The 27,956-nt window shown below is 36.4% G+C and overlaps 3 protein-coding genes across 6 annotated transcripts; 1 reads left to right on the plus strand and 2 right to left on the minus strand.

The window, feature by feature from the left end:
* Positions 1-89: 89 nt before the first annotated feature.
* On the minus strand, positions 90-14,054 carry bsk (mitogen-activated protein kinase dJNK). 3 transcript variants are annotated; one of them, XM_033380272.1, is made up of 7 exons: positions 13,759-14,054; positions 11,930-12,099; positions 10,352-10,481; positions 10,094-10,291; positions 9,357-9,621; positions 9,005-9,288; positions 90-210 (listed from the first exon to the last, which is right to left on the minus strand). In XM_033380272.1, the coding sequence occupies exons 2-7, from the start codon at positions 12,052-12,054 to the stop codon at positions 97-99; spliced, it is 1,116 nt and encodes a 371-aa protein (XP_033236163.1). In that variant the 5' UTR covers positions 12,055-12,099; positions 13,759-14,054; the 3' UTR covers positions 90-96. The 3 variants fall into 3 exon arrangements, with proteins under 3 accessions (XP_033236163.1, XP_033236160.1, XP_033236162.1); XM_033380269.1 differs by lacking the exon at positions 90-210 and adding an exon at positions 1,224-1,474 and having other exon boundaries at positions 13,759-14,052; XM_033380271.1 differs by lacking the exons at positions 90-210; positions 13,759-14,054 and adding an exon at positions 1,224-1,474 and having other exon boundaries at positions 11,930-12,111.
* A 655-nt stretch (positions 14,055-14,709) lies between these two features.
* Positions 14,710-16,838, plus strand: l(2)SH0834 (lethal (2) SH0834). Its single transcript, XM_015188902.2, has 2 exons — positions 14,710-14,929; positions 16,376-16,838. Exons 1-2 carry the CDS (start codon positions 14,725-14,727, stop codon positions 16,828-16,830), a joined length of 660 nt encoding a protein of 219 aa, XP_015044388.2. The 5' UTR covers positions 14,710-14,724; the 3' UTR covers positions 16,831-16,838.
* Positions 16,839-18,506: 1,668 nt separating this feature from the next.
* On the minus strand, positions 18,507-27,499 carry Hand (heart- and neural crest derivatives-expressed protein). 2 transcript variants are annotated; one of them, XM_001382177.4, is made up of 4 exons: positions 27,259-27,492; positions 22,845-23,044; positions 19,449-19,604; positions 18,507-18,626 (listed from the first exon to the last, which is right to left on the minus strand). In XM_001382177.4, exons 1-4 carry the CDS (start codon positions 27,341-27,343, stop codon positions 18,546-18,548), a joined length of 522 nt encoding a protein of 173 aa, XP_001382214.2. In that variant the 5' UTR covers positions 27,344-27,492; the 3' UTR covers positions 18,507-18,545. The 2 variants fall into 2 exon arrangements, with proteins under 2 accessions (XP_001382214.2, XP_033236172.1); XM_033380281.1 differs by lacking the exon at positions 19,449-19,604 and having other exon boundaries at positions 27,259-27,499.
* Positions 27,500-27,956: the final 457 nt, after the last annotated feature.

The raw sequence follows: 27,956 nt of genomic DNA on the forward strand, positions 1-27,956 counted from the left end.
AACATTTTTTTTGACTAGTGTTGTCTATGAAAAGAGATGGGAAATTTATCAAAAAATGAAGGTTTAATTCTCAATTTTATGATGGTACATAGTGGATTAGTGTTCTTCTTCATAATGTTCATAATGCTCTTCCTCATAAATTAACTCCTTCCATTGTTCCACAGTATGTTCTCTTTCATCAACGCTATGATCGTACGGCTCTGGAGCAGGCTGTAATGGAAAAAGAAACCAAAAATATTAACAATTTTTTTGTTCCATAATATTTTTTAGGAACATTCCACGTGCTCAAACCTATTGTAAGACTACGTAAAGTTACTTAGCTTAGAAATGTACCACAACCCTGGTATTGAACGGCAAAGCCAGGATTAAGAACTAGAGATATGTGATGATCTGAATAAAATACGTCTCTTTCAGTAATTCTTACTTAGCAATGCCAATGTCGTTATTTTTGCATCATCAACTCGATATAAAAATACCCCCAGACCCACGAGATTTTTTTAAATGTTCTTTAAATATTTCTTAACCTATGTATATATGTAGGTCCTTATCTGTGTAGCTTCGCAACTTCACCCAAAAAAACAGATAAAACAGCGCTGCCGTAGATATAAGATAAATACATATAATACATACGAGGGATCTTTTTAATTATTTCAAAATGCAATTAATCCAATTACAAATTAAATATTTAATGTTCTCGTGCAGACTAAATTTAGAAGTTTCAGAAGTTTTGCGTTCAAAAGCTATAAATCTAGTACGCTGAATTTGCCGAGGGGCCAACTGTTGAACGAACCTGAGCGCACGTTGTATCGCCTTCTCGTTTCGTTGAATATATAAATTAATTTAGAGCCACTCCAGTATTGTTGAAATTTGACCATTGAACATTCTTTATCGATCGAAATGAAAACTTAGCATTTTAAATTGAGAAATATGCACCGGACCCAAGTTTAACTTTCAGAAAGTATTGTGAATTCGTATCGTTGCACCATGCACCAAAGCAGACTAAAACTTTGAAGACTTTTATTTTAAATACAACTTATTTCATGAAATTATCTTTGTAAGTTGAGATATACGCCGCACGCCCGCAGTTTGCCGTTAAGAGGACCAGGGGCTAGTCGGTTGTGCACCGATTGTCAAAATCATGATACTTTCTGGAAGAGTATTTTTAATTCATAAATGTATCAAAGAAAAATTTGTTTTGAATATTTATTTTAATTTTATTTAAAGGGCTATTATATATTTAAATACAAGTTGGATATTCTTATAATTCCTATAATAATTTAACAGTACAAGAAGAATATTTGTTTAGCTGGAGGTAATGTGACTGCCTAACACATGATATCTTCCATCTCTACCGTGTTCTATTATTAGTATTATGTGCCTCGTAGTCCATAACTTCTTCATAAATTAACTCCTTCCATTGTTCCACAGTATGTTCTCTTTCATCAACGCTATGATCATACGGCTCTGGAGCAGGCTGTAATAGAAAAAAACCACAAACATTAATAAAAAATCTTTGTTCAACTGTGCGTATTCGAAATATTTGTAAAACTGCATAAGATTTTGGGAACATTCCACCTATTCAAACTTGTTGTACGACTATTTAAAGTTACTTAGTTTAGAAATTTACTGCTGGTATGACACGGTAGAGCCAGGCCAATATAATGATTAGAATAAAATAGTCTCTTGCAGTAATTCTTACGGAGCATTAAATGCTGAAAATCTCAGATGTTTCTAGGTGTCGGTCATGCGATTCCTACTAGATTCCTAGATTCCTACAAATTATGTGCATTCTTAGGCACTCTGAACCTCAGTAGATTATGCATATGTAGCTTTGTGTAGAATGTGGCGGCATTTATCTTTCAAGTTTAAGTACGTACGTTAGTCATAGTTTAAGTATGTTTTCTGATAGCTTCGCCAATCTGGTTTTTTTGACGCGTGCATCGTTTTTTGTTTATTTGTATTTCCTAGACTAATATTAAAAAGTGTAGCTGTGTTGCGCGGAATAGAATTTTTGCATGTAACAGATTTGCAAAATGTTTTAAATCGGAATTTATTATCGAAACTATCAAGAAAACTATGTACATAACTTTACATATCTAGGCAACTTTCTCCGGATTGTCTGAAAATAGTTGGTCTTAGCTCAGTGTGGTTGAGAACAACACGTAAATTCCTAGAAAATTCCGTTTCCCTGTTTAAGTAGCAACTAACTCTCAGTTTCTCACTCCGCATCTACGAACGAAAAGTTCTTGAATTATGGAACAGACGACTTGAACATGCCAAAGATTGATATCATTATTTTATGTCAACAGGAATTAGCAATTTATTGTTGTTTTGGTTTATATGGATGACGTGAAATTGGAGCTGTGATGAGAAATACATTTTTTTAATAATTGAATAAATGTATAAACATAAAACTTAAAACATCAGCAATTATACAAATTTTTTCTAGCTTATTAAAATTTGCTCTTTCTGATTTGACAGTCAATTCACAACCTTTTGAGATTTTCGATAATTAGAGCATGGCTTGGACTCTACATACTTTTGTCTTTCTGTTACATTGTTGATATTCGAATTTCCGTTAAATTTACTAAATATACAAGCGCACAAATCAAGAAATTTTTTGTATAATTTCTTGCACCAACTCATGCCTTATCGAATATCTGACTTTGATGTGTTGCAATAATTTCAGTGCCGGATTAAAATCAAAGATTTTAATGCTTTTCTGTAGCCAGGATATATGAAAATGTATCATTTAAATTCGATTTTGCTGCTATGTATTTGGTAGAGGCATCAATTTGTGGATGAGCTTCCGAAACACTGTGGGTTGATGGTCGCCATCCCGACTAACCACTATGGAGGTGAAAGGTTGTCCTTGGCGACGATTTTGCGCTCTCCAACCTCGAATTAAAATGTACACAACAAAAATAGTAACATAATTGCAACACGATGGGACAATTAAATTTTGTAAAATCTAAAAATATATGCGGCTTATAGCAAAATGATGACGAGAAAGCAGAGGACTTATTCCAAGCTTTGGATCTCTAGTTTCAAGTTATGCTTATATAAAGCTATGATGCAATCTAGAGAACACGATAAAAGATATTCAGATTCAGATTACTTTTTTTAAAAGCTCAAAGCCACGCAGAAAATATAAGCACTTGAACAATTTTTCAAATCTCCGGCGCATTAGACAAGATTAATTTCATTCACTTAAAAACTTGAATTTTTTTTGCATTAGCCAAGTATCTTAAACATGGATGTATTGGACTTTTTTATTCGAAAAAGCTAATAAATGCAGCTATTCATCGTACTCCAATACTTTGTAGCTACAGCTTATCGCGTGGGAAATATTAAACTTGTAAATTCTATTTGAATCATTTTTTGCGGTATCTTTTTTTTAAATGTTGACTTTTAAAACTTGGGACAAGGTGAACAAAAAGTGATTTCTTGTGTTTTCATAATTTGCTGCCTTTTAATGCCTTTTCAATACCGCATTTGACCGTTAAAGTTCGTTAAGTACCTTCCAAAATGCCATTTTATCTTTGGGAACTGGCACAAATACATTTTTTTATTTTTAATAAAAACCGTTGTATGTTTAGTAACTGACTTTAACTTTAGTAGGTTTGGTCGAACGGCTTGATCAACATAATTAATGAACCTATCGAAGAACAAAAAGAAAGTCCAAGAAACTTTCGACTTTTCTCATATAAAAGAACAAAAGATTGTATATTAATCAGACAGGCTGCAGGTTTAACTTAGTTCTGCGTTTTCGTTTTTAGCCAAAACGTTTTGATTTCGTTTTTACGTGCTTCCGGTTTCACAAATGTTTGTTATCAATACATTTCTTTTAATCTTCATTTCTGGCAAATAAAATACAGCATTCCAAAATTACATGACTTTTCATGTGCTTTGAAGTAAGACGACAAAAGTGCGCGATTTAAGAAGATCAAGAAACTTTATATCAAAGACCTGTGTATTTAACATGTGAAATTAACATGGGAAATTAAATTGCCAATGCTCACGAGATTGATTTGTTCCACTTACATTTTAAAGCAAATGTTTCCGTTTGGAAAACGGAAGTCTTGCGTTTTGTGAAAACGGGAACACCAATTTTTGTAAAAGTGAAAACCGGAGTCTGCCTGATTAAGACCAAGCAAAAAAAGGAAAGAATGATCTTAAATAAAGGAAAATACGGTTTTGTTAAATTTTTATTAATAACAATTTTTTTATTCAAATATATGCAAAAGCAGATGGTATATTTCTGAGTGTCAGTCGGTATATTTTATTAATAAATCCGCGGAAAATCTGCTAATAGCTGTATGATATTAGACTTTGTGATATTTTCTGAAAGTAGAGAGATAGCATGATACACAAAACGCAAAATTAGTGTTCGTAACCGTCTCAAAACACGTTTCCTGGCTATCAGTCGAATAACTGAGGCACTGTTTGTTACAAAATTATGTTTTCCAATACACACAGCCAGCCTACAAGAAAACTTGGTTCTGAAAATTGTAACAATCGATTATGTGTGCCACAACGCTGTTTCCAGGTCAACTGGAAAGCCACCTGGAAATATATGTTTGCATGCTTTTCCTATAAGGCAGTCTCTGTTTTTGCAGCTAGTCAGTTAGCAAAGTCTAATGCCATATTGCTTTAACAGAATCGAACAAATTCGATTAATCTTGCTCTCAATCACATAATGACACGAGCCGAGTTACTACTGACTTTCGACACTCTGGTGAAGACGCTCACGCAATAGGCCAGAGTACGTAGAACCTTGGAATCGCAAAACATAATTGAGCACAAGTGTTACGGGCTCCCGGCTTGCCTGGCAGCCGCCTCTACCTAACCGAACCTATGAAATTGCCTAGAAGTGGAAGTGGAGACTACTGATCAGAATTTCAAAGTTCAATACAAGCAAATGTAATATACTTAAATTCTGTGAAAAAAGCTCTCCCTCTTATAAAAATTTTTAAAAAACCAGAGGATAGAAAAAAAGCCATAATTCAAAAAATAATGTTCTTCAGTGAAGTATCATAATTTTGAATGAAGGAATATACAGAAATGTAAGAAGTAAAATAGTGCGGTGTCTCAGGAGTCTGGATAAACCATTTGGTTACTATAGCTCTTATAGTCTCTGAGATCTAGGCGCTCATCGGGACGGACAGACAGACATGGCTTAATCGATTCGGCTGTTGATGCTGATCAAGTATGTATATACTTTATTGGGTCGGCTTCTTCTGGGTGTTACACACATCCTTACACACTTTCCCAGCAAATCGAATATACCCCTATACTCTTTTTAGTATCGGGTATAAATTGGATTACAACATGATGACTTAAAAATAGAAAAAAAAATGCTTTAAATGCTAGTAGACTAATATTTCACTTTGATATTCTGTTGTTATACCGCGATTATTAGTGACCGGCGAGTCTACGATCCATGTAACCCACCCGTTCGGCACAAATGGATGGGTCAATAGAATACTGTGCGGATTTAACTTTTTACCTCGAGACTACGAAAAATAAAGCTCTCCTTGAAACTGAGATGCCAGCTGAAAAATAGCACGAAATCCAGGTTAGAAGACAAAAGCAAAAAATTTAATGAATTTTAATTTCGCAATGAACGAAACTAGCAGAATATGTATGTATTAGAGGTGCCATTTGGGGCCTTCACATTCACATATACATTACTTCTTACTATTTATTCATCATTACTTCTAAAGAATTATGTTATAATTTCATGTAAAGCACAATATACAAATGAATACTATCGATAGTTCGAACTGAAAAGAGTATAAACGGAGTGCATAAATATATTGTACAATTTAAATAAATCATAAGAAACTGAGTTCTGGGTATTATTATTACTAGTCGTAGTAATTGTTCGACCAATCGTTCAAATGACAATTATATATATGTTTTGAATTAGGTTAAAAAGCCCATTATCTCTATGAGGCTCGCTCGCGGGCAAAAGCCCCTCCTCTCCTAACCATAGGGTTCTTAAACAAATGAGTAAACAATAATATTAATATTTACGTGTAGAAAACGAAATTTGTTTTAACCAAAATATTTCAAGGAGCTTTAAATCAAATGTTTTTTTTATTTTGTTTTACAGTTTATTTCTCTGGTGAGGGTAATCAAAATTTACGTTTAATTATAAAAATAGTAAAGAGTATTAAATTAATAAGTAAAGAGTAAGAAATGAATTAAGTATATTGTAGTAGAAAAACCTTTTATGTTCTCGATCGGACTAGGAGTATTTACGGGCCAGTGAAATATTCTTTAACAGAAAATTTGAAAATCCAAATTTTGATAAAATCATAATTATATATTATAAAAAAGTTAATAAAGTATTACTTACCAATCTTGATGGTGGAATTGAGCATATTCGTCTTCGAATATAAGACCGGCAGTATGAAAAGATGTTCTTCAATAGATGGTATGAAATTTTCGTAAAATATTTTTTTTTTGTATTTACCCAATGCATTTTGTCGTACCGATTGTTTTAGGCAGTCATTTCAATAAGTGCTTTGAGTTTTACATCCTACCATATGAATGTTTTTCCAATCATCTATGATTAAAAATTCGTGGAGTTTAGCCAAGCCTTTTCGGGCGCAATTTAATTTTTTATTAATCGTTGTTGGCGACGATAGTAATACCTTTTGAAGATGATGTCTTGCACTTCGGAAGCTTATTTCAGTACCTTCGAACTGAATAAATTAGCTTTTCATATATGTCCATCCGTTTTAAAGCTATTTATTTCAAAACAGAATCCTCATTGTACTGGTCTCCTCCATTCTTCCCAAGGTGGAATTTTATTTTATCGCACTTTTCATTACACTATTCTTTATTAAGTCTATTGTATAAAACTTGCTATATCCAACTTTGGTACGAATACATCGACAGGACAAATTTCACTGCAACGCCATTGATTACACTCTCACTTCACACGATTAAAAAAACGAGTCTTAATTCACAACTAAATCAAAAACTATTTATGTTTGTAACTATCAGCCGTTCTTCGGCTATCGAAAATCGTAAAAAGTTAAGAATTGACTGTCAAAACACACAGTAGCGTGTTCCGGTTTTTGCAAATCCAAATATTGCATACAACACATAAATAACGATTGGGAACTTTTTGAGCCTGTCCGCGGCTCTACTGTTATACCCGGTACACAGTTAGTACGTACATATTTGAGCTTATTGATGTAATTTTTGTAATTTGAAATAACAAGCCTAGCGCATCACCGTCAGTAACTAGTGCGTCAGTACGCGTCACCGATAAATACCCAAAAGAAATCGATATATAATCGATTCCAATAGTTCCGTCAATAAGCCGGGAGTTCTTTTATAATCTCGCAGACTTTTTGGCGTACACATTCTATAATGAAAGAACGCTTTCGCAAGGGCTTCTAGAAAACCCGACAGTAATGGAATTTCCGACTTCCTGTTTCGTGAATGTGGTGTCGCTTTTGTTGAACCTCTCAAGTCATATCAAAAATTAGATGCTACGAATTTGATCTCCAATTAAACCCAATTGCCAAATTTAGCAATACTTCAAAAATTCGAATATTAACCAAAGTCAGCATGCCTCTATACCGGGTAGATCCACGAGCACTAATCAGATGGTTTTCAGTCATTTTTTCACTGTCCCTCATAGTGCCTTAATAGCCCAGCTTCATGAGTTTGAATCATTCTTGCCCGCTAGTTGGGTCAGATCGTATCTTGATAGCCTAGAGTATATATGTATATAGTATTTGGAAAGCATTCGGACCCATACTTGGCTACTTCCGGCCCTCCATAGGGAAGTGTACTTGGTCCACTTATGTTCGCGATATTTATTAATGACATGTCTATGTCTCGGCATTCAAGCATCTGAATATCAGCTTTTTACTGATGATCATAAAATCTTCAGATCCATCAAAACCTTAAGCCACTATATCCATCCTCAACGTGATCTGGATGATCACATTCCTCTCAACATTAACAAATAACTCTTTATGTCTTTGAAAACAGTATTTTTTCATGTGCTTCTTACCTTGATGGTAACGGATGATGTTAGCATTGTATTCGCGGGTACATTCCTGTAACTCTATTACGCAAATGAATTCATACAAACACTGTCCGAAAACTATTAAAATGGCAAGAAAAGTGTAAACTGTCTAAAACGGAACTAGTATCTCTTACTAGTAGTATTACTAGTACTTTACTACAAGACCCTGGCACTCCTTCTCCCAAAACTCAACGGGGACATGTCTCAATAAACTCAATCGAGAAGCAGAGTTATGTATTGCTGATGGTCTCTGCACCACTCCTGCAGCGCCCTGTTTACCTTTCTGCAGCACTCTCTTTCATTGGGAATGAGAGAACCCCTTAGAATGAGAACACCAAGCAGTGGAAACGATACGCCTTTGAAGACTCTAGAATTCTGATGAAACTCAAATATATCGACAAATATAACTCGCATCGTCCACATTTCTACTGATGACTCAAAGAAGGACGGCCGCGGGAGTCTTTTCTGAAGAGATAAACATCAGTCACTGTTTTAGACTCCCTTTTAGCAATGAGAGAGGCCACCTCGACAGAATACTGGCTAATAGTAACAAATGAAAACGGGCTGGGTTATTCCTAAAATGATTTCTGCCAAAGCTGCATGAGATGCGGCGGAAGAGGACACCACACAACACCTTTTCTGCCTTTTCAGATGTAAGCTTTCTTAGTTCTGTATTACTTGAGTATGCTACACCTAGTTTTAAGGAAGTTTCCAATTTACCCGTTGGCGCGGTACCCGGTTGTACCACAATTTGTATTAATTTTATCCGTAACAATGCCTAATAATGCCTATGTACCTCCCTAAAATATAAAACAACAAGAAACTAGACTTGGTTGCATATTTGCAACAGCTTTTTGCATTGAGTAATGGGGTTATTATTTTTGTGTAGATAATTTTTTGTAGTTCCACTGTGTTATTTGTGAAAATTGTATATGGGTGTCTACTCACAGCGTCTACTTCCTCAGCATCGTACCAGACATTTATATATTCATGTTTCAATGCCTTGTCTACAGATATCCGCTGTTCTGGGTCAATTACAAGCATTTTACTAAGGAGATCTCTGGCGTCTGCAGCTTTCCTTCGACTGTTCTGATTATTATCATTTGGAAATAATGCATCGGGAAAGAGTCTATCAAATGAATATCCAGTGTACCGAGGACGATTTTCCACATAATTTCGTACAGTTGGTTGTAACCGTTGCATAAATGATGGAGATGGTGTGCCTAATTGCTCTAAAATGACAAAGAACATTTTAGTTGTCAATAACTGGAAGACAATTTTGTGCAGGACCAAAATTTACCAATAATTTTATTCCACTGATCTATATGATCTGTTCCAGGAAAGAGTACCCCACCTCGTATCATTTCACCCATAATGCACCCGACGGACCATATATCAACGTTCTCAGTATAGCCCATTCCCAAAATGACTTCTGGTGCCCTGTAGTAGCGTGTTACAACATACGGAGTCATCATGAAGGTAGTTCCTGCAGTGCGTGCAAGTCCAAAGTCTAAAATTTTTAGAGTACAGTCGGCCTTCACCACTATATTGGATGGTTTTAAGTCCTGTGGAACATATGAGTTTAAAAAATAAATATTCATTTAATATACATTCGAAATGTGTAACAGGTTCCCTAATTTAAAATAAAAGTGGAGTCTCCAAAAAAAAAAATATATATATATATAGTTCTGAAATTGTTATTAAATTAGAGGAAATAAAACCCGAGTTTTCTGTGGACTTGGGGGAAAGAAAAACCCTATGTACCATGGCATAAAAAAACAATAATTTATTTAAGTAATAAATAAAATGGAGTAAAGTGGAGCCACAAATCTGTCAGGTAAAGGAGGTTTTCTTAGCTGCTGACTAGAACTTCTTTAAAAAATTATATTTTCGTCCGTTTTCTCAGAAAGATCAATACTTATACTTATACTTATACTTACTTATACTTATACTTATACTTATACTGTTTATATTTATCCTCGTCTTATCTTTTTACTCTCTAAATTAAACATATATATATATATTTATATACTTTACTCTATGTATAATTCCAGCTGAATGCAAATGTTTTATTCCGCACAACATTTGATATAGCAAATATGACATTCTGTCATGATCCAAGTCCATTTGAATGACTTGGCAGAGATTAGCGTCCATTAGCTCCATGACAAGGTAAACGTCTTGAAAATCCTCTAAATTTCGTTGCGGAGTAAAAGCATTAAGCAAGCCAATAATCTAATGGGAAAATTATTTTTTACAGAATGTTAGGGAAAATTCTGAAGTTGTTGTATTTACGTTTTTATGGTTTACAAGCTTCATTAGCTTGAATTCTCTATATGCTCTCTTGGCATGGGTTACATTTTGGAATGGTCGCGATAACTTCTTGATGGCCACGTTTTGCTCAGTGACAGTGTCGTAAGCAGCACTAGAAAAAATATTAATTTGTATTACACATCAAGCAATATATTTTTAAGATTACTAAAAAGACAATATAAACCAAATCTCGACACTCTGAAGTTTAGAGCCCAAAATATTCATCGACCAGCCTTATGTTTACTCTCCTGTAATGCAGTAGTTCGTTTTTGTAGAAACGATATTGCTATTATTTAATATGGATGAGTGAACTATGTGCTGTGGCATCCATTGGTCTTTCAGACGTTAGAGCTCCTAGAGCTGCCATTTCTGCCAGCTACTTTCATGATGGGTCAAGGCTAAAAACTAGAGACTATTTTCAGGCATCTACATAGCACCAGCTATGTATTTATCCAATGAAGGACAGTTGCTCAAGACGCTGCAAAAGCTGCAGGTCTACACAGCAAGAATGATGAGAAACGCCTGATGTCGACTAATCAGAGGCCCTCATCATCTTCAGGCTGTCGAGGTCAACCCAAACCAACTCACATGTCTGTTCCGGCCAGCAGCTATTAAATCATCCTAATAATCTTAAAAGATTACATCTATTTGTCTCGATTTGTATGAGACCAATTAACAACCAGAACAATGTAAATGCTGTCGTCCGGCAGCGCTACTGCGCTCTCCCTGCTAATCTCTGTCTTCATTTGTTGCCTATCGACATAAATAGTTTTAAAAAAAGCTTGGAAACTCAATAATTGGATACGTTGACGTATCTCGAACTTTCCTGGGTAAACTGGAGTGACCAGACACAAGACCTCAAAATATACAACGACGCCTCCAAAATGAAAGGAGGTGTAGGAGAGGGAGAGTACTGTGCAGACCTCAGATAAAGCTGTCAACTAGACCACGGAAGTGGAAGTCGCAGTTAGGAAAGCAGCACAGGTAGAACGACTCAAGACGTGGTCAATATTGTGGGAAACTCTAGACATCTCTAGACAAAAAAAAAGTTATTACTAGACGTTTCATAGAAAAACTCCATACTGTGGGGTGGGAGTGAGAGCACACACGGACCATTGTCTGGCTCCAGCGCACGCAGTCAAACTATGCATCACCAAGAACAGAAGATACAGAAACCCTGGAACATCTTATCGACATCTACTCGGCTCCCTCGCGAGCAATAAAATGATCCGTTTTTACTTCCTTATTATTGTACTTCGCTAGTCCCCATTCTACCTAATGATCCTTTTGACCTGTCCTGACAGACCGACGGACAGGAAGACATAGCTATATCGATTCGGCGATTGATGCTGATAAAGAATATATGTAATATATGGGTTCGGAAACACGATAAAACTTATATATCTTTAAACTCTTTGAGTTCCAGCTATAACAAAATTTCTTTTAATTGAATTGTCTTCAAAATATTGTAATATTATTGTAATTATTATCATGAATGTAAAGATGGATCTGCAAAGGTATTAAAATCTTGCCTGTTTCAATTTATTCAAATCAACTTACCATACTATTCCTTGGGCACCAGATCCTATGGGCCTTAGGTTAATGTAGCGACTATGGATAGTAAAATTGGTATCCCCTACTTCTACGGTATAGTGTTGGTGTTGAGCTGCCATTTTAATTTGCATATATCTATGTGACTCCTTTCAATATTAATTGGTGAACAGATCAGCCTAAAAAAAGAACTGGCGTTAATGATATGATAATATTTGCATACAAGTTTTTGGGATAAATCAATCATGTTACAGTTAAATACAAAAAAAAAATAAAATAAGGAAAAGCAGCTATGAATCGGCCCCAAACATAAACGTCCAGATATACAGGTCATATCTATTAGCCATGCTCCGGTTTCCGATTTCAGAAAAATTCGTGCGAATTGAAATTTGTGTGCTCTGGTTTTCGCAATGTTCTGCTATAGAAAGTGTTTAATTCCAAAATTGTGTTGTGAAATTTAACTTGATAAAAATCAGTTTTTCTTTCAGAAAATTTAAATATATTCATTAAATATGCCATCGTTTTAGTAATCACATTATGTACAAAAGACAACGATAAATTCGTGAATTAAGTAACAGACGACATATATATGTGTATGTAACCGATGCCAACGATTGATATTGATTTATTTGTCAATTTGTTGTTTTAGTTACTTGGGTGAATTGCGGTGTACACGAAAATAAATTTACAGTTACTTAAATACTAACTTAAAATAACAGCAAATATTTGTATATTAACCAGCTCATTAACATTATTACAATCAGATGTAATCCAGATTCGGCAATCTGCTAGATATGGTCATTCTCCATGAGTCGGCTATTGATTCTGATCAATAATATATACTTTATGGGGTCGGAAAATCTTACTTCTGGGAGTTACACACATCAACTTTCCGGACAAATCTGATATACCCCTAGACTCTTTGAGGACCGGTTATCAAAGATGTTGGTTGAGCGTTATTTGGGAGTTATGCTCATGAGTCAAGACTGACATGACTCAAATAGTGGCTTTTCGACAAAGTCTACACACTAATTCTGTATTGCAGCCTATGTTAGCATTAGAGTGCGACTATAGGGCCATATGTAAATTATAAACAATTTTTGCGATTGAGGGTGTTTGAACCCTAAAGGCTCCAGAGAACATCATACTTCAAGAAGGGGGTTGACAGAGAGCAACCCTCGTCGTGGTACACATACATACATAGTGCAAATGTAAAAAGCTTTTCCCCAAAATAATATGCAATTTTGTGGAGTCGAGGTTTTAAAAAAAATTTATTTAGGTCAATTTTTGCATTATGGGAATCTGCTAATACTCTCAGACAGAGCTCTGCCTATTTTGTAACTTCTCAAGCAGTTTTGACGTCACAACTGCATTAAAATGTTATTGTTTGAATTGGATACAAAACATATTCGCCTACAACACATGTGTAAATAAGAAAAAAGAACTGATTTTTGTACTTTATCATCTCACAAACATATTTTTTCTATACATTCGCTTTTATATTGAGCTTTATGGATTGAACTAACATTTTAAATAAACGTATGTATGTACATGCATACATACATATGTACGTATACATGTATTTCTTCAAACAAAAAATCGATGAAATGTCTTTTGAACACATCTGTTTAATACAGAAGGGTGATGTTGCAAGTATGTATACCTTGTCTTGAAGAAAATCAGGGGAACTTCTCTTGAATTATTATGTTCTAATATAACGTTTTGGATACACATCCCTATGTACATAGATACATACAAGAAATAAATAAATACGCTCACATTTGTAGATAATCTAATAGACACACTTTATCTCAATAGTAAATATAATAATAACTTACCAGCACAAATTTTTTTTAATATTTGTAGGATAACACTTAACTCACACATTTAAAAACATATAACATTTAAACACTAAAACTTTAAATCTTAAGGAAATTATAAATCGATTTTATTTTATGATGTAATATATATATACACCGGCGCTCCTCTTTTTAATACTACCGTTAAATTATGTGTTGATAAAATTATATCAAACCGAAAACTTGCATTTGTGTAAGTACATCTCAAAATATATGGATGTAGCTTTTTTTTTTGTAAAGTTTCGTTTCAATGTTTTTATGAACGGTGTGACCAGATTTTCCAAATAACTGGAACACTTCATTCCACATTCCTATGCTCAGCTCATGATATATTTTTAGTTTTTTTTTTAAATCTCATCCGTAGATAAGTTATAAGCTCTTGATTCTCTTATTCTCCATCGACGGAACAATCAATTGAGTTATTCGCTTGACTAATGCCTGCTATTAGCCGATCAAACCTTAGATGACATAGTGGTCATGCAATAAGTAGTCAGGAATTGATCAGGATATACTTGAAGTTCAAAAGAAGTTCTTAAGATAGTTCAAAAAGTAAAGTCATTTAATACAATCGTATATGTATAGCTTTATTATAGCCAATAAAATCGCCATGTTTTTATTTCAACTTATGAAATTTCACAATTTCAGACCAAAACTTTTTTATGCTCATCAGCTGTTTTTGTTGATGGAGAGTGGATGGTGCCAATAGGAATCGGAGTTTCACATTTGCCGAAAAATCCCATCGTTTCCCAGAGATAAGCTGAGCAGAAATAGGCTATTAATTAATTTCATAGACCTCGAACTTTGACTTCTTCTCTAAACGATATATCATGAATAACCATCCATCTATCGCACATTTCTAAAACCATCGATAGAATCGATTCTATCGATGGTCTCGCATCCCTAGTATGAGGGTTTTAAAACATAACACACATTATCTCACTCAAAATGGACCCTTTAATTGTTCATGGTAATGCGACTGATAAAAGTAATGCAACTGATAAAAGTAATGCGACTGATAAAAGTAATGCAACTGATAAAAGTAATGCCAATTTAAGACGCGATCTTCGCAGAAAAAAAATATTGGATGATGCTAAAATACGTCTTGAAAAATTGAATGGCAGAGCTGCTTCACGTGAAACGGATCTTTTCGGTAATTGTTTATACATAGTTCATGACCATAAATATATATGCGACCCATAATACAAAGTGACTTCCACCTGCTCCAGACAGATATCGTCTTATTATTTTTGTTGCAGTGTTTTATAATTATACATATTTTACATATTACGTGCCCGGTACTCCATGAGTGTTGGGTATTCTAGATTTTTGTAAATGTACATTACGCATAACATCCAGAAGACAGCGCTTTCGATATAAATTCATCTTCAGCATTTCGAAATACACGATTACTATCCAAACACGCTGTCTGAGGCTGGAAAGGTGCTCGTGGGCCGGCACGAAAATTTGTTTTATTCAAACATCGAACATAAGTCAGCACGACCTGCTAGAGTTTTTTCAATAACAAAAAAAAAAAAACTTCATATGACAGTCGGCTCCCAAATCGCAACGATGAAAAGGAGCACCAAGTCCCCGCCTCTTCATGCATAAAAAGATTCAATCGCTGAAGACGGGCCCATCCTGTTGCTTTTACGAACCGTTTTAATATCTTCCTGATACTCACTTTTTTTATTACATTTTTTTTTGAAAAGTCTCGTATTCTACTGTTGACGGAGGTACTTCCACGATTCCTCGACGTCACAACCTCTTCAAACTAGGTCTCCTGGATCTGTTTTGTTGGCACATGCCGCCACGTAGCGTCACCTTACCACTCTTGAATCTCCGCTCTCGTGCTCTCGGGTGCGGTTACCTCATGATATATTATACAATGTATTTTATATGTCGTTTGTTATCACTGTTCGCAAAAGGGACGGACCTGGCTGTTTGCCAAACAAAAATTTCATTAAAATCGATCGCATCGTTTGGGAGATATTGTTATATTCGATTTTAGTTTTTCTTTCCTTTTTTACATTCGTCTCGTTTTGTTATATACCAACATCAGCCGTTTTATCCCGTCGGAGGGCGCACACATTGCACGAAGAAAAGTGTGTGTGAAAGAAAGGCGTTGTGCAGCCACTGAAATTTCATTTGCTCCTTTTAGCTATAATATTGATCCGACCTGATTCAGATTCTGCAGTCTGGTAGATATGGTCTTCTGCGATTTTCGCATGTCTTCAAAATTGTGGTTGCCGCAGATTTTTGTACTTTGTAGGGACGGAAAAATATAACAAACAAACTCTAGAGCTTTAGCTCTAGCTTTAATAGTCTCTGAGATCTAGGCGCTCATCGGAACGGACAGACAGCTATGTCTATATCGACTCGGCCATTGATGCTAATCAAGAATATATATACTTTATGGGTTTGGAAACGGTTGCTTCTGGGCGTTACACGCATCCATTTTCCCATCAAATCTATACTCTTTTTGAGTATCGGGTATAACCAAAGTGCCAACAACGGGTAATTCGTCATATCATGCGCGAGAGGCGGGGGATGGGGCAGGGACGCAAATAATAATGTTCATTTCGACTTTTTCTTTCAGACGATGGAACACCAACTGTACTATATTCCGATCCAGAGGTTGAACCAAGTATCCCAAGTGGACGTATTTTTTTACCGGATGCTAAATCTTCAAAAACCGGCAAAACAAATTTGATAATAAAAAGAAAAGGTCATATTTTTTTAGCATCTTGCTTGGGATACTTATTAGCTTTTTACACAGAAGGCAGTTTTTTTTTGCCGTTCATTTTTTGTACATCTTTGGAATTAGTGTTTGGCAAATATCTAAATCGAAATAACATGTCACATAACATGTCGTTTTTTCTGTTGTTTTTGGGTACAAACTTTAGCACCAAAATTCAGCAGTTCAGCCATGTTTTAACAATTCTTCAATCTATCTTAGCTAATCTTGCAGTAACTGTTTGTATTTTATGTACGGTCAGTTTTTTGTTATTTCCATTTATGGAAAATATTATTTTTTTAAATAAAGTAAAATGAACTACCAATTTGTTATTGTTACTTGGCACCGTTGGACGGGGGGGTGAAATAGCCAATATAGCATATAAAATCTAATATCGTCGAGTGTAAAAAAGATATCGTCTACCTGGTTTTTCCTATATTTTTATTTTATTTATTTATTTATACCCTATACTGAAAGAGTATAGGGGTTTATTCGATATGGGGTGGAAATAATCAGCGATCTTGATTAGAATTAATTAATACCCGATATAGTCATGTATGTCTGTCCTTCATAAGCGCCTAGAACTCAGAGCTAGAGAATCAATATTTTGTATCCGGTCTCCTGTGATATCATACTGATTCAAATTTGTTTCAAAATTTCGCCACGCCACAATTTGAAAATAAGATTATTATTATAGCCAGAAGGAACAAGTAAAATGGTAGTAGCTACGATAGCGTAGTCACGCACGTTTCTTGCCCTATCTTGGACACACTCTTTGTCGTGCAGCGTTCGCCCTCTGGCTGAGGGGAGCCATACTGACTGAGGATCGGGTATAAACATAGAGTTGCAGACCGCAACGTTCCCGCTTGTTTTTTATATAATAATAATAATAATTATAATTATATTAATTATATAACCTATTCAGGTACGCTCCGGTTTTCACTTTCACAAAAATGTTCCGATAATACGCAACAATTGGAGATTCCGTTTTCACAAAACGCAATATTTGTGCCATTTTCAAAACGGAAACATTTTCCTCGCCGTAATTAAAAGTAAACGTCTTTTTATATAACAAAACGAATCTTAATCGCAAAAGGAAAAAAAAAATAATTGGTCAGGACAACAACAATTATCGTTTTCGTGCTAACAGCTGACCCAGCTCGATTTGGTTAGCAAAACGTTGGCAAGAAATAAATGCCTGTTCTCGTAAGTTACGAGGCTCCCACAGGCTATCACCCTGGATGTTTCTAATCCGCAAGTTTCAAAACTATAAATAGTCGATAGTTATCAAACGCAAATCCCCAAATATTTGACATTTACGGAGAAGTATCGTAATTCACTGCGATTCATAAGAAAAAGTATTATGAATAAGTTTACGAAATATATTGTTTTTTTTTTTTGATATTTTTATTTCACAAAAATATTAATACACATTAAGCCAAAGAAGATAACAACAGGCGGCAGGATGAAGTGGTTTGCCAAAATGCAGAGCTTGCTCGTAGACTCACAAAAATTCCTATGTATGTATGGAAATGGTCCAGTCCATGAAGGTCCATGGATGTCATCTTTTTGAGAAGCTAAACTGATTCCTGGGATCTTTCCGCATCCATAACATGGAGCAGAACATATATACTTACAATTTCACTTGGATTACAACTATTATTTTCAACCGTCAAAAACCCTTCTATTCAGTTTTGTGTTAAATAAATTTATCATTTCAAAAAACTATTCCTCGTCAAATTCATTTAGGTTTGTTTGCTTTGTGTTCAACGCCAACAACAGTTTTAGCAACAATATGTTTTGTTGTTGAATCATAGTTAATACAATCGGTTATTAATACATATTAACTTGCAAAGTTTCAATGGCACAATTTTATCTCAGCTGTTTTTTTATGGATGGTGGATCAAAAATTCCCACCGTTCCCGCTAGATTTGCTCTGTGAGAAATGGTTATTATGCGAATATTTCACCGAGTTTTCAATAAAAAATGTATATGCTTTTTATTATTTTTCTTTAATTTAGTATAGTCAAGTTTAGTTTTGATCGGGATTAAGTTCAGATGCCCAAACATCCTGTGGCCAACCTGTTCGTCCATTAGTGGGTACTCGAACATTCTGTAAATAAAACAAAAAGTAATTTTTTTATTTCTGTGTTTATTTTCTTTATAATAAATACATATGATTTTGACAAATACATATGATTTTTAACTGTAGTAAATAATGTGAATATTTGCCTTTGTATAATTGTTATATTGCAGCAGAACCTTTTGACAACAGACCATTTTTATTTTATATTTTTACTGTCATCATAGAATAATGAAAACAACAAAAGGTATTTAACAATAAAATTTGTCCATCACGTGCCGTTCGTTTGTTAGTTCCGTTGCCTGAATTTTAACTAGTGTTATCGCCTATATAAGGTCATGCAAAATTTATACACCGACTATAGAGATTGCACATAGCTTTTGGCTTGCGGTTCTCGGTCCTTCCCGTCTTTTACGCGAGGTACTCTTTGCAGTCATCTTCTCGCTAGAAGCGTTCCTTAACCTGGCTGCTGCTATGGAAATGGACATTCTAGCTACATTATGCGAACTGAACAGCTTTTTACTCTGTTTGTCAAGGTGGAGAATTTTAATTTATCTTATGCCAGGGAGATAGCTTCTTTAAGATAAGCATCTATATTAATGTATCAAAATCGAAAAAAAAAGATTCACTTGTTTCAGTGGGTACTGCAGACAAAATTTGGTTGCTATTGCTCCCCTATTCTATAATATCTAGGCAGTCATTAAGACGAACAGACAGACATGGCGATATCAACTTGTCTGTTGATGCAAATCCAGAATATATATGTATATATATGGGGATACTCAAATTCAATTTTGAGACCCCTGTACTCTTTTAATACTGGATATAATCATTGTTATAAATTAGTCTTACTTGAAAATCACTCTTCAGACACTTATTCTGATCGCTACATATTGTGCGATGTGCCGGATTAAGCTCTGCCAGAAATACGCCTTTTTCCTCCTGATTTCCATCCAGAACATCCTCTAAGTAGTTTATGTACAAAATTGCCAATTTTAATGTTTTAATCTGTTAAAATATAATTTAATTGTATTTTATATAAGTGTCGTACATTCGATATAAAGTTTGATTTTAAATTATATTAAAAAATAATGGTTTATTTAAGTGCACTATATTTAATTCCATACTTTATTTTATGTACTTTAAATTTGGATTGGACGGAATTGTAGACTATGGCTACAAAAAGTAACCATAGGTTCGTACAAGTCCGACGCAAAGGGCAGGCAACCGGAAGTTGAGATAGACCTAGAGCCCCCGGAGACCTTAAATGGGGAGGTTGAATCTGCGGCGTCGGCCGTAGCGTCTGTGGTGTCGGACGACAACCTGGACGACTACGTGCCCGATAGGAGAGAACTAGCTAGGGTCTCAACCTTATCGGTGTCGGTAAGAAGTTGGACCGGTCCAGATAAAACAATGGTGGAGGTGAACCTCGGGAATACCATTGACACTCCTGCAGATAAACCTCCGCAATTTTTAGACAGTATGTGCTGCTCTCCTGGTCTACCTACCCAAAGGTGGAGCCGAGGACTAGTCATTTAGGAGACCTGGATTCTTGGAAACAGGGTCTGAAGTGTGAAGACTCAAGACTATAGGCCATACGTACTTGCTACCTGCTTTCTTGCAAAAATACTTGCACCTATTTCTACTCCCAAATTTCAGAAATTAAGACAAACCTGCAATGAGGCTCGAAGGCAAAAAGAGCTCGGGTCATAGCCAACCCGGACCTCCTCCACAATTGCGCCAAGGCCAGTCTGTCAATTAACAACAAAGAACTTAGGAAAGCCCAACGCGCCTCATGGCGTAAGTTCTCCAGCGAAATTGAGAGAAATTCAGAAGCTTCGTACCATAGTAGAGTTCTCTCGAAGACAACATCCACCCTGGGCTATCTGAAGAAAGTCTTGGACAATATCCAGAATCGAGTCGCTAAACTTTCTCCTCAGCACACTTCTCTGGCTGCGATGAAAACAGACCTAATTACATTGAGCCGCCTTCTGTTGCCTCAAGTTCTAGCCTGAACCTACCAAGTCAGGAGAAAATTACTTGAACAAAAAAAGCTTCAAGCCCCACAAGACAGCTGAAACAGATGGCATCATCCCTGCCCAACTGATCCACTCTAGACAACAATTTATTAACTGTCTTAAAACGATCTACGAGGTAGTCTTCTCACACGGACAGTCCGACACCTGGCTTCACAACAAAGTTGTTCTCATAACGAAGGCAGGTAAGCCCTCGTGCACTGCCCCAAAGTCTTCTGACTCATAAGTCTCTCATCCTTCATTCTGAAAATTATGGAATGGCTTTTAGGTCTGCATCCCATACCAAGTATTCTGCCACGACTTATCTCAGAATTTCACCATGCCTATCGGAAGAGATGATCCACCGAGACGGCTTCACACGATCACGTCGATCAGTAGGACCGAGTAGGACTGGTAGTATTCCTAGACAAAAAAGGCATCTTTAACAATATCCTCCCGACCGCCATCACAGGTACACTGACGGACTTGGGGGTTGATTCCCGAACGGTGAGCCTAAACGATCCAGACTGTGGAAAACATCCCCGCTTGGACACTCGAGACTTACCAGCGAGGACAGATTACTGTATGATCACCCTAGTGATCACCTTTCGACGGCTTGCCAGGTATCATTTTCACTTTGGGAGAATTGGAAGACGAGCGAAGCAGGACCGGCAAATGTGGTTCATATTTACACTGATGACTCAAAGCTGAATGGTCGCGTGGGAGGAGTCTACTGTAACGAGCTTAACATCAGTTACTGCTCCAGGCGCGCAGATCATTGTAGACTGTTCCCAGCGGATGCCTTCCAACGTCCGATATTCGAGCACTTAGTGTGCGTCTTCTCGCGCAGTCAAACTCAACGACTTTAAATGACTGTCGTTGGTCTCTCAACGAGATCGCAGAGCAGTTAGATCTCTTCTTTATATAGGTCCCCTGACACAGGGATATCGACGGGAATGATGCCGCCGACGAACTAGCCAGGTAGGACACGACGACTTCGAGCAAATTGCAAACAGGTGATGGCGGAGAACCATCACCTGCAAAATATCGTGATCGATATGGCCATGTCGATGGAAGAAATGGTCGGCAGAGCTGTATAGACTCACCACTAATTAAATAGCTGCAAAAACATGCACAGTCTTATGGAAAAAGCATGCAGTGAGAGCGAGAGATATATATGGGTCCAGTTGGCTTTCCAGTTAAGCTGGATTAGCAAAATTTCCAAAACCAATTTTGCTGACTTGGTGGGTATGTGTGATCTGTTTTATTCGAATTTTCGAATATTTTATAACTTACAATATTTTTGCTAATGGTTCTTACTCTGCTAAATCTGGCTCTCCAGCCATTATATCGTGGTCCATTTCGCCACTTCACACTGAACGAGGAAGTGTGTGAGGGAGAGATAGAGTAAGCGGATGGCAGGGTGTTGCGTAGCCTCTGCAAATTGATATTTTCATTATGGATATAATAATATTCCGATCTGATCCAAATTCGTCTGATAGATCTGATATGGTCATTCTCTATAGCTCTTCGTTTTTCTCGTATCTTCAAAATTCTAAGAATATATATACTGTATGGGGTCACCGACGTTTTCCACTAGATTTTACAAATGATCGTACGAACTGAAATTTTGTGTGCTCCACAACTTGTATCGATTTTAAATGGCTTTCATTTTGTCTATCGCATTATATGAAAAAAGTACAACTTCTTTTCTTAATAGCGAGCTCATTGGAAACCTGTTTTAAATCGTAGGAATTTTACGATTTGCGAAATCCGGAGCATACAAATTGCAATTCGTGCTTAGTTGCTTAGTCAAGTGGTTTTATTCTGTTCGTAATTTTCTGCGATTTCTAATAACTTGTGCGAATACCTGAATATTCAAAATTGTTTTCAGTTGATAGCAGTAAATGGAATAATAATAAAAATAAAAACAAGATACAAAAATAGGGTAGCAAAACCATCGAAGGTTTTGGGTAGCAAAACCATCGAAGGTTTTGATACCCGATGGTTCTAAAAAGCATAATTTCTTCATTCTGGCTGATTTTAAAGAAAAAGAGACATAGTCAGACTGACATGGAGAATTGAGATTTTCATGCAGAAAAAATAATACGAAAACGAAGTTTTGAAAATAGATGTTTTGATGTTTAATCTCCGCCCAAACCCTTCGAATAATAAAAATAACAAAAAACATATATACAACAATTTTTAGTACTTGCTGATTTTTTGTATTTACCTTTGATAATTTCGTATCTGATGGAACATTTGGAATTTTTTCACGAAGGTATGAAAAAGCATTGTTTATACTTTGTGTTCGTCTTCGCTCTTTTTTATTCGCTGTATTTCGTTTTTTTATGGTCCGAACATTTGGAGTTGCCATTAGACCATAGGGATTTAATGGGATATATCGTTGCTCCTGAACATTGTTTTTAGAGCCTGAAAACATATTTATATATATAATTTATAAATTTTTTTATCTATAAAATGAAATACTAAAAAAACATTAAACATTTTTAATAAGGAAATTAAGTCATGTCCAAATTGATGGTCATGGCTGTACTCTACTTCCTTCTTTTTAGTTTTCTAGTATCTTCCATAGTATCTTGCTCTACCTCTTATAGTTTCTAGGATCTAGCGCTCATCGACTCGGCTATTGATGCTGATCTAGGATATATACACTTTATGGGGTGGGAAACGATTCCTTCTTGTCGTTCCACACATTCACTTTCCGCTTAAATCTGATATACCCCTAAACTCATTTTGAGCATCGGGTATAAAAAATTGGTTGGCTCGAAGCATCAAAATGCTGTTGCCTATTTTAAGCGGACCGATTTGAAGATGGGGATATTTCGCTGATATTGACAGAGCTCGAGTGCAGACTCGAAACGCTGACACGAAACGTTGACAGGGCAAGTCAATTTCAGGACGACATTAAAGAAATAGATGGTATTTTGTAAAATTGATATTTATATTTGTAATATTTAGATAACATTAACATTTACATTGTATTTTCTGCATAGCTAAAGGGTGAAGGACGGTTAAAGAGGGGGCTTATGGGGAAGTGCAGTTGAGGGATTCAGCCATAGCGATGTTGTAGCTCCAGCGTAGGCGGCCGATGTTAGGTTGATGGTAAAAGGGGTTTTTGTCTGTCTAGGCGCTCCATATAGGCTTTGGTTAGCCTGGAAATCTCTTGATGAACCCAAGGGACTCCGCGTTCTTCGTGGATTACATTGTTGGAATGGAACACATGTGCGTTGAAGATCGTTATAAACCGTCTTTTTTGAAATTTTTGAAATCCCATAGGTCCACAAGGGTTTCAATATGGTCTTAGAGATAAGTATCTTGATGCGCAGCCGCAGAGTAGATCTTTTTCCGACTTCTGTCAAGCACCAGTCCTAATTGTTTGGCTGTGTCGCTGCTAGGAATGATAGCTTCATGGAGTTGGACTTGGGGGACGGCCTGGGCGGTTGGGTGGACTTCTCGGAGCTGACCATCATATTCCACCTTTTTAGCCAGGTGTTTATGGTGTCAAGCTACATTTGGAGGATGTTACTGGCAGTCTGAGACGAGTTATCATATTTGGCAGCCAATAGTCAAGCATCCGATATGACTGATATGTCAGCAGTGTAGGGGGTATATAGGAAGGAACTCCGGGTTGTCAGCTCTTATGCTAGATCTTTCGCCTCCGCACTTCACATAGAAGTTTCTGCTTCTATGTAGGATTTAGTGTAGGATTTAGCATAGAAGTGTAGGATTTAGCACTCTGTAGTGCGGGTAACGTAGTCTTTAACTTGTAAACCAGACCGGTGTGCCAAACCCTGTGGAAGCCTTGCTTAATTTACTTCCAGCAACTCGGCTGTCTCGTTAGCCTCCTGTTGTTCTGCTGGTCTGCTACCCTTTCGCTCACAGAACGGAACGTTACCAGGATCCTTTGGTCGTCTTTAGAGGGTTCTTCCTTTTGACAGGCTTTTTGATTCCTTTGGCTAGCCGTCACGTGTTGTGTTGCGACAGTGCACAGTGGATTGGTATGTTAAGATGCTAAACAACGTCATCCACTTCATAACCATTTGCAATCTTAACCATCGGGTTCAAATTGTTCTGCCGTCAAATCTGGTACCGCTCGATGTTGGTGTTGCGTCTCAACAATCTCCTTTTTGCCGAGTTGGTGCTGGCTAGCATATTTACCAGGAGCTTAACAACACAGTGGTCGGAACACAACTCGAGCACGTTGCTGGTGACGATCTTGTGCCTATCTATCCACTTAGAGACAGCACTATTCAGTATATGAGGAATTTTAGGGCAGCAAGTGGGTCAGTAAGTAGGATCGAGTCCTCTACCGGTAAGACATTTTCCTTTGAAGTTGATATTCCGAGAACCCTTTATGTTTGTTTAGCTTTGAGATCGACTCCAGCAATAAACCGTGGGTCAAAGTTGTTAAGGAAGTCATGAAAAAGATGCCATGCCCTACTTGGTGTCGTGGTGTACTGTGGATGGCATACCGATTTTCATCACTAAGAACGCACTTTGGTCAATTTTTTGTGTCATACAGTGAGCAATGCTAGGGCGATGCAAGCCACCCAGCTCCACCGGCAAAGGATTAAAGCAACAAACATGCGAGGAGGCGATCGAATCCACTTCACTTCTTCGTCTCGCATTCGTGCACGCTCCAGATATAAAATAATCCGCTCATCCGCAAGTGCTGATTGGTGCTATAGATAAAGAATGTCCACATTTTCATGCATTCAAATTCAAACATCAATCAAATGGTATGTGTTGCGCATCAAGAAAAGTGAAGTGATCCTGAAATCCATTCTCACATTCAAAATTTAAAGTCCAGGAATAAGTGTAGCAAAAACATAACAGCTGGCGTTAGCAGTGGGATTTAAGAATGGTTCAATTCGGAGATTTAAAGGTTGAGCAGTTAACAAAAGATTTGGCTGAGAGGGCCAACAAGCGGTTTGAAAGGTGAATTGCAGCTATGGTTTAAAGCTATAATATAGATAGCAGGTTTAAAATTGGAGGATTACGAGTTCTTAGAAGAGTTTCTACGTGGCGAAACCAGATAGCTTTTTATATTATTGGCTAAAGTCGAATTGCTTTTCGAAATGCTAGCTAATTAAATAAAAATTAACTCAAAATACAAATAACTAGTAGCGGGCCCTTCCACGCTTCGGTGTTACAAATTGTAGTTGCATGTCCATTTTGCAATACTTGTGATTTTCAATATTTTCTGTTTTGCCGGCACGGAATTACTAAATATTTGGTTTTTGTTGCCGTCATTTTGCTTCGTATGTGCCTTTCATATACGGATTCCCTCTCCATCTCAGTCAATCCGTTTTGCAAAGCATTAGTTTAACGTTTAAGATCTCCGCCTACTTCGCCAATTCGTTACACTGCCCTTACTTTTGTTTTTCTTGGACAGTATGTGCACATGCCAAAACCATCCAGATCGGATCACTATAGCCTGTAGGTGCCTATTCAACGATCTTTCGAAAAACATTTCACAAGCAAGTACATTTAGGCCTATAGATTTAAAATCGGTTCAGCATATTACAAAGAGAGAAATACATGGTGTACAGGCAGGCTACGGTTTTCAAACGGTTTCGCAAAACAACTTAATAATAATAACTTATTTTACCCAACATCAAATTTTTCTCTGAAATAATTGGTCAGGCAACAACACTTTACGTTTTCGTGTTGCTGTCGCACACCGATTTGGTTATAGATACATAACAAGATAATATCTGATAAATAACAGAGGTTTTTGTGCGAGTAAAACATGAGCTCTTAACAGGACCATGAGAAAAACCAAACATAGATGAACAAAATTTGCGACAAACGGACCGTTATGGTTTATAAAGCAAAGAAAGTAAAAACCGGAGTAGAGCGGCTGAGAACCAGAAGAACTATACTTTGAAAGTACAATTCGGCTGGTCTTGGTGTTTGTGACACTCATTGCCTAGTCTCTTAAGCTGATAGCACTGTCGAATTAACATTTGAACTAAACTATGGTCAATTTTCCCAATTTTTCTCTCTATGTTTTTTCCATCTCTCATGACAAGTGCAAGAAAAATTGAAAGAGATCGCGGTCTGAGTTGGCTGTCCTTTCGAAATCCTCCCGCATTAGCCCACAAATAAATTTGTCTTTTTTGGAAATCCACCGCATTAGCCCACAAATAAATTTGTCTTTTTTGGAAAAAGCTGAAATTTCGTCGCTAACGTGTAATTACATTTAAAATATTGTTGTTAAATCGTTCGATTTTATATATACTGCCTTGTTGTCGTGTATTGTGTTAGAGACAGAGAGATAGAGCGAAAAGAAAGATCCTATCTATCTCCTTTCAAAGCCTATATATATCGAGCACACGCACTCCCACATACGCAAAACACTGTTTGCCAACCGCTGGTCCAGCAAACGGTCAGCCATAAACAGATTAAAAAAAACAGATGGAAATAGGATAATTGCGTGAGCGTAGAATTATTTGGTGAAAGGTTTCACAACCAAGTTCGAATTATTCAACAAGAAGTATTTCCATAGACACGCATTATTCTACTTTTTAGATTTTCGTACTGGTAAAACCGATTGGGGAAAATATTTAAAAGAGCATTTTGCTGTTTTAGGTCACATTAAACATTTTCTTATAATTTACATTTTATATCCAAAACAGCAGGTCCGTTGTATACTGTGCTGTAGTAAATTGATTTTTGACCGACACAGTTGGAATATTTTGACATTTTTTTGAAAAAATTGCTTTCAGCTCGATTGAGATGTATTTTACTTTAGCGTTTATTGGGGTTTTTTTTTGTTGCGGTTGAAACTAAACAGAAAACTTGTCTGCTGGTTAATATGCAACTGAGAGGAGCACAAAATGTTTTCTTTGCATGCGAATTGGTCGAAGCTAGAGCTTGAACAAGCGTATGTGTATATATCCACCCCCAAAATCAACCAATGGCAGGCGCTGTTATACTCTATTATCCCATAAGACCAATCGCAAGTTCTACAAGTGAAGTATGTAAATTTAAATATACACAAAACATACATAATTTTCACGCATGTATGTGTATCTATTTGTATGTATGTGTTCATAAGCAAGAACGCGATAAACTCTACCGACGATAAGATACCCGATAGTAGGATTTTTAGTTTTTGCACTCATAAAATATGAAAATACCTAAAAAATTCCTCGATGTCTCAAATAACAACTCAGACTGAAAGAAGAAAAAATGAAACTATACTTTTCAAAAACAAAATATTATATAAAAAGTTTTCGCTTTATTCATAAGTATGTATAAGCCAAAAAGCTTCATGAATGTCTCGATAAATTAAAAAGATTATAATAGAAACACA

The sequence above is a fragment of the Drosophila pseudoobscura genome, chromosome 4 (genome assembly GCF_009870125.1).
Source record: "Drosophila pseudoobscura strain MV-25-SWS-2005 chromosome 4, UCI_Dpse_MV25, whole genome shotgun sequence".
NCBI classification, from domain to species: Eukaryota; Metazoa; Arthropoda; class Insecta; order Diptera; family Drosophilidae; genus Drosophila; species Drosophila pseudoobscura.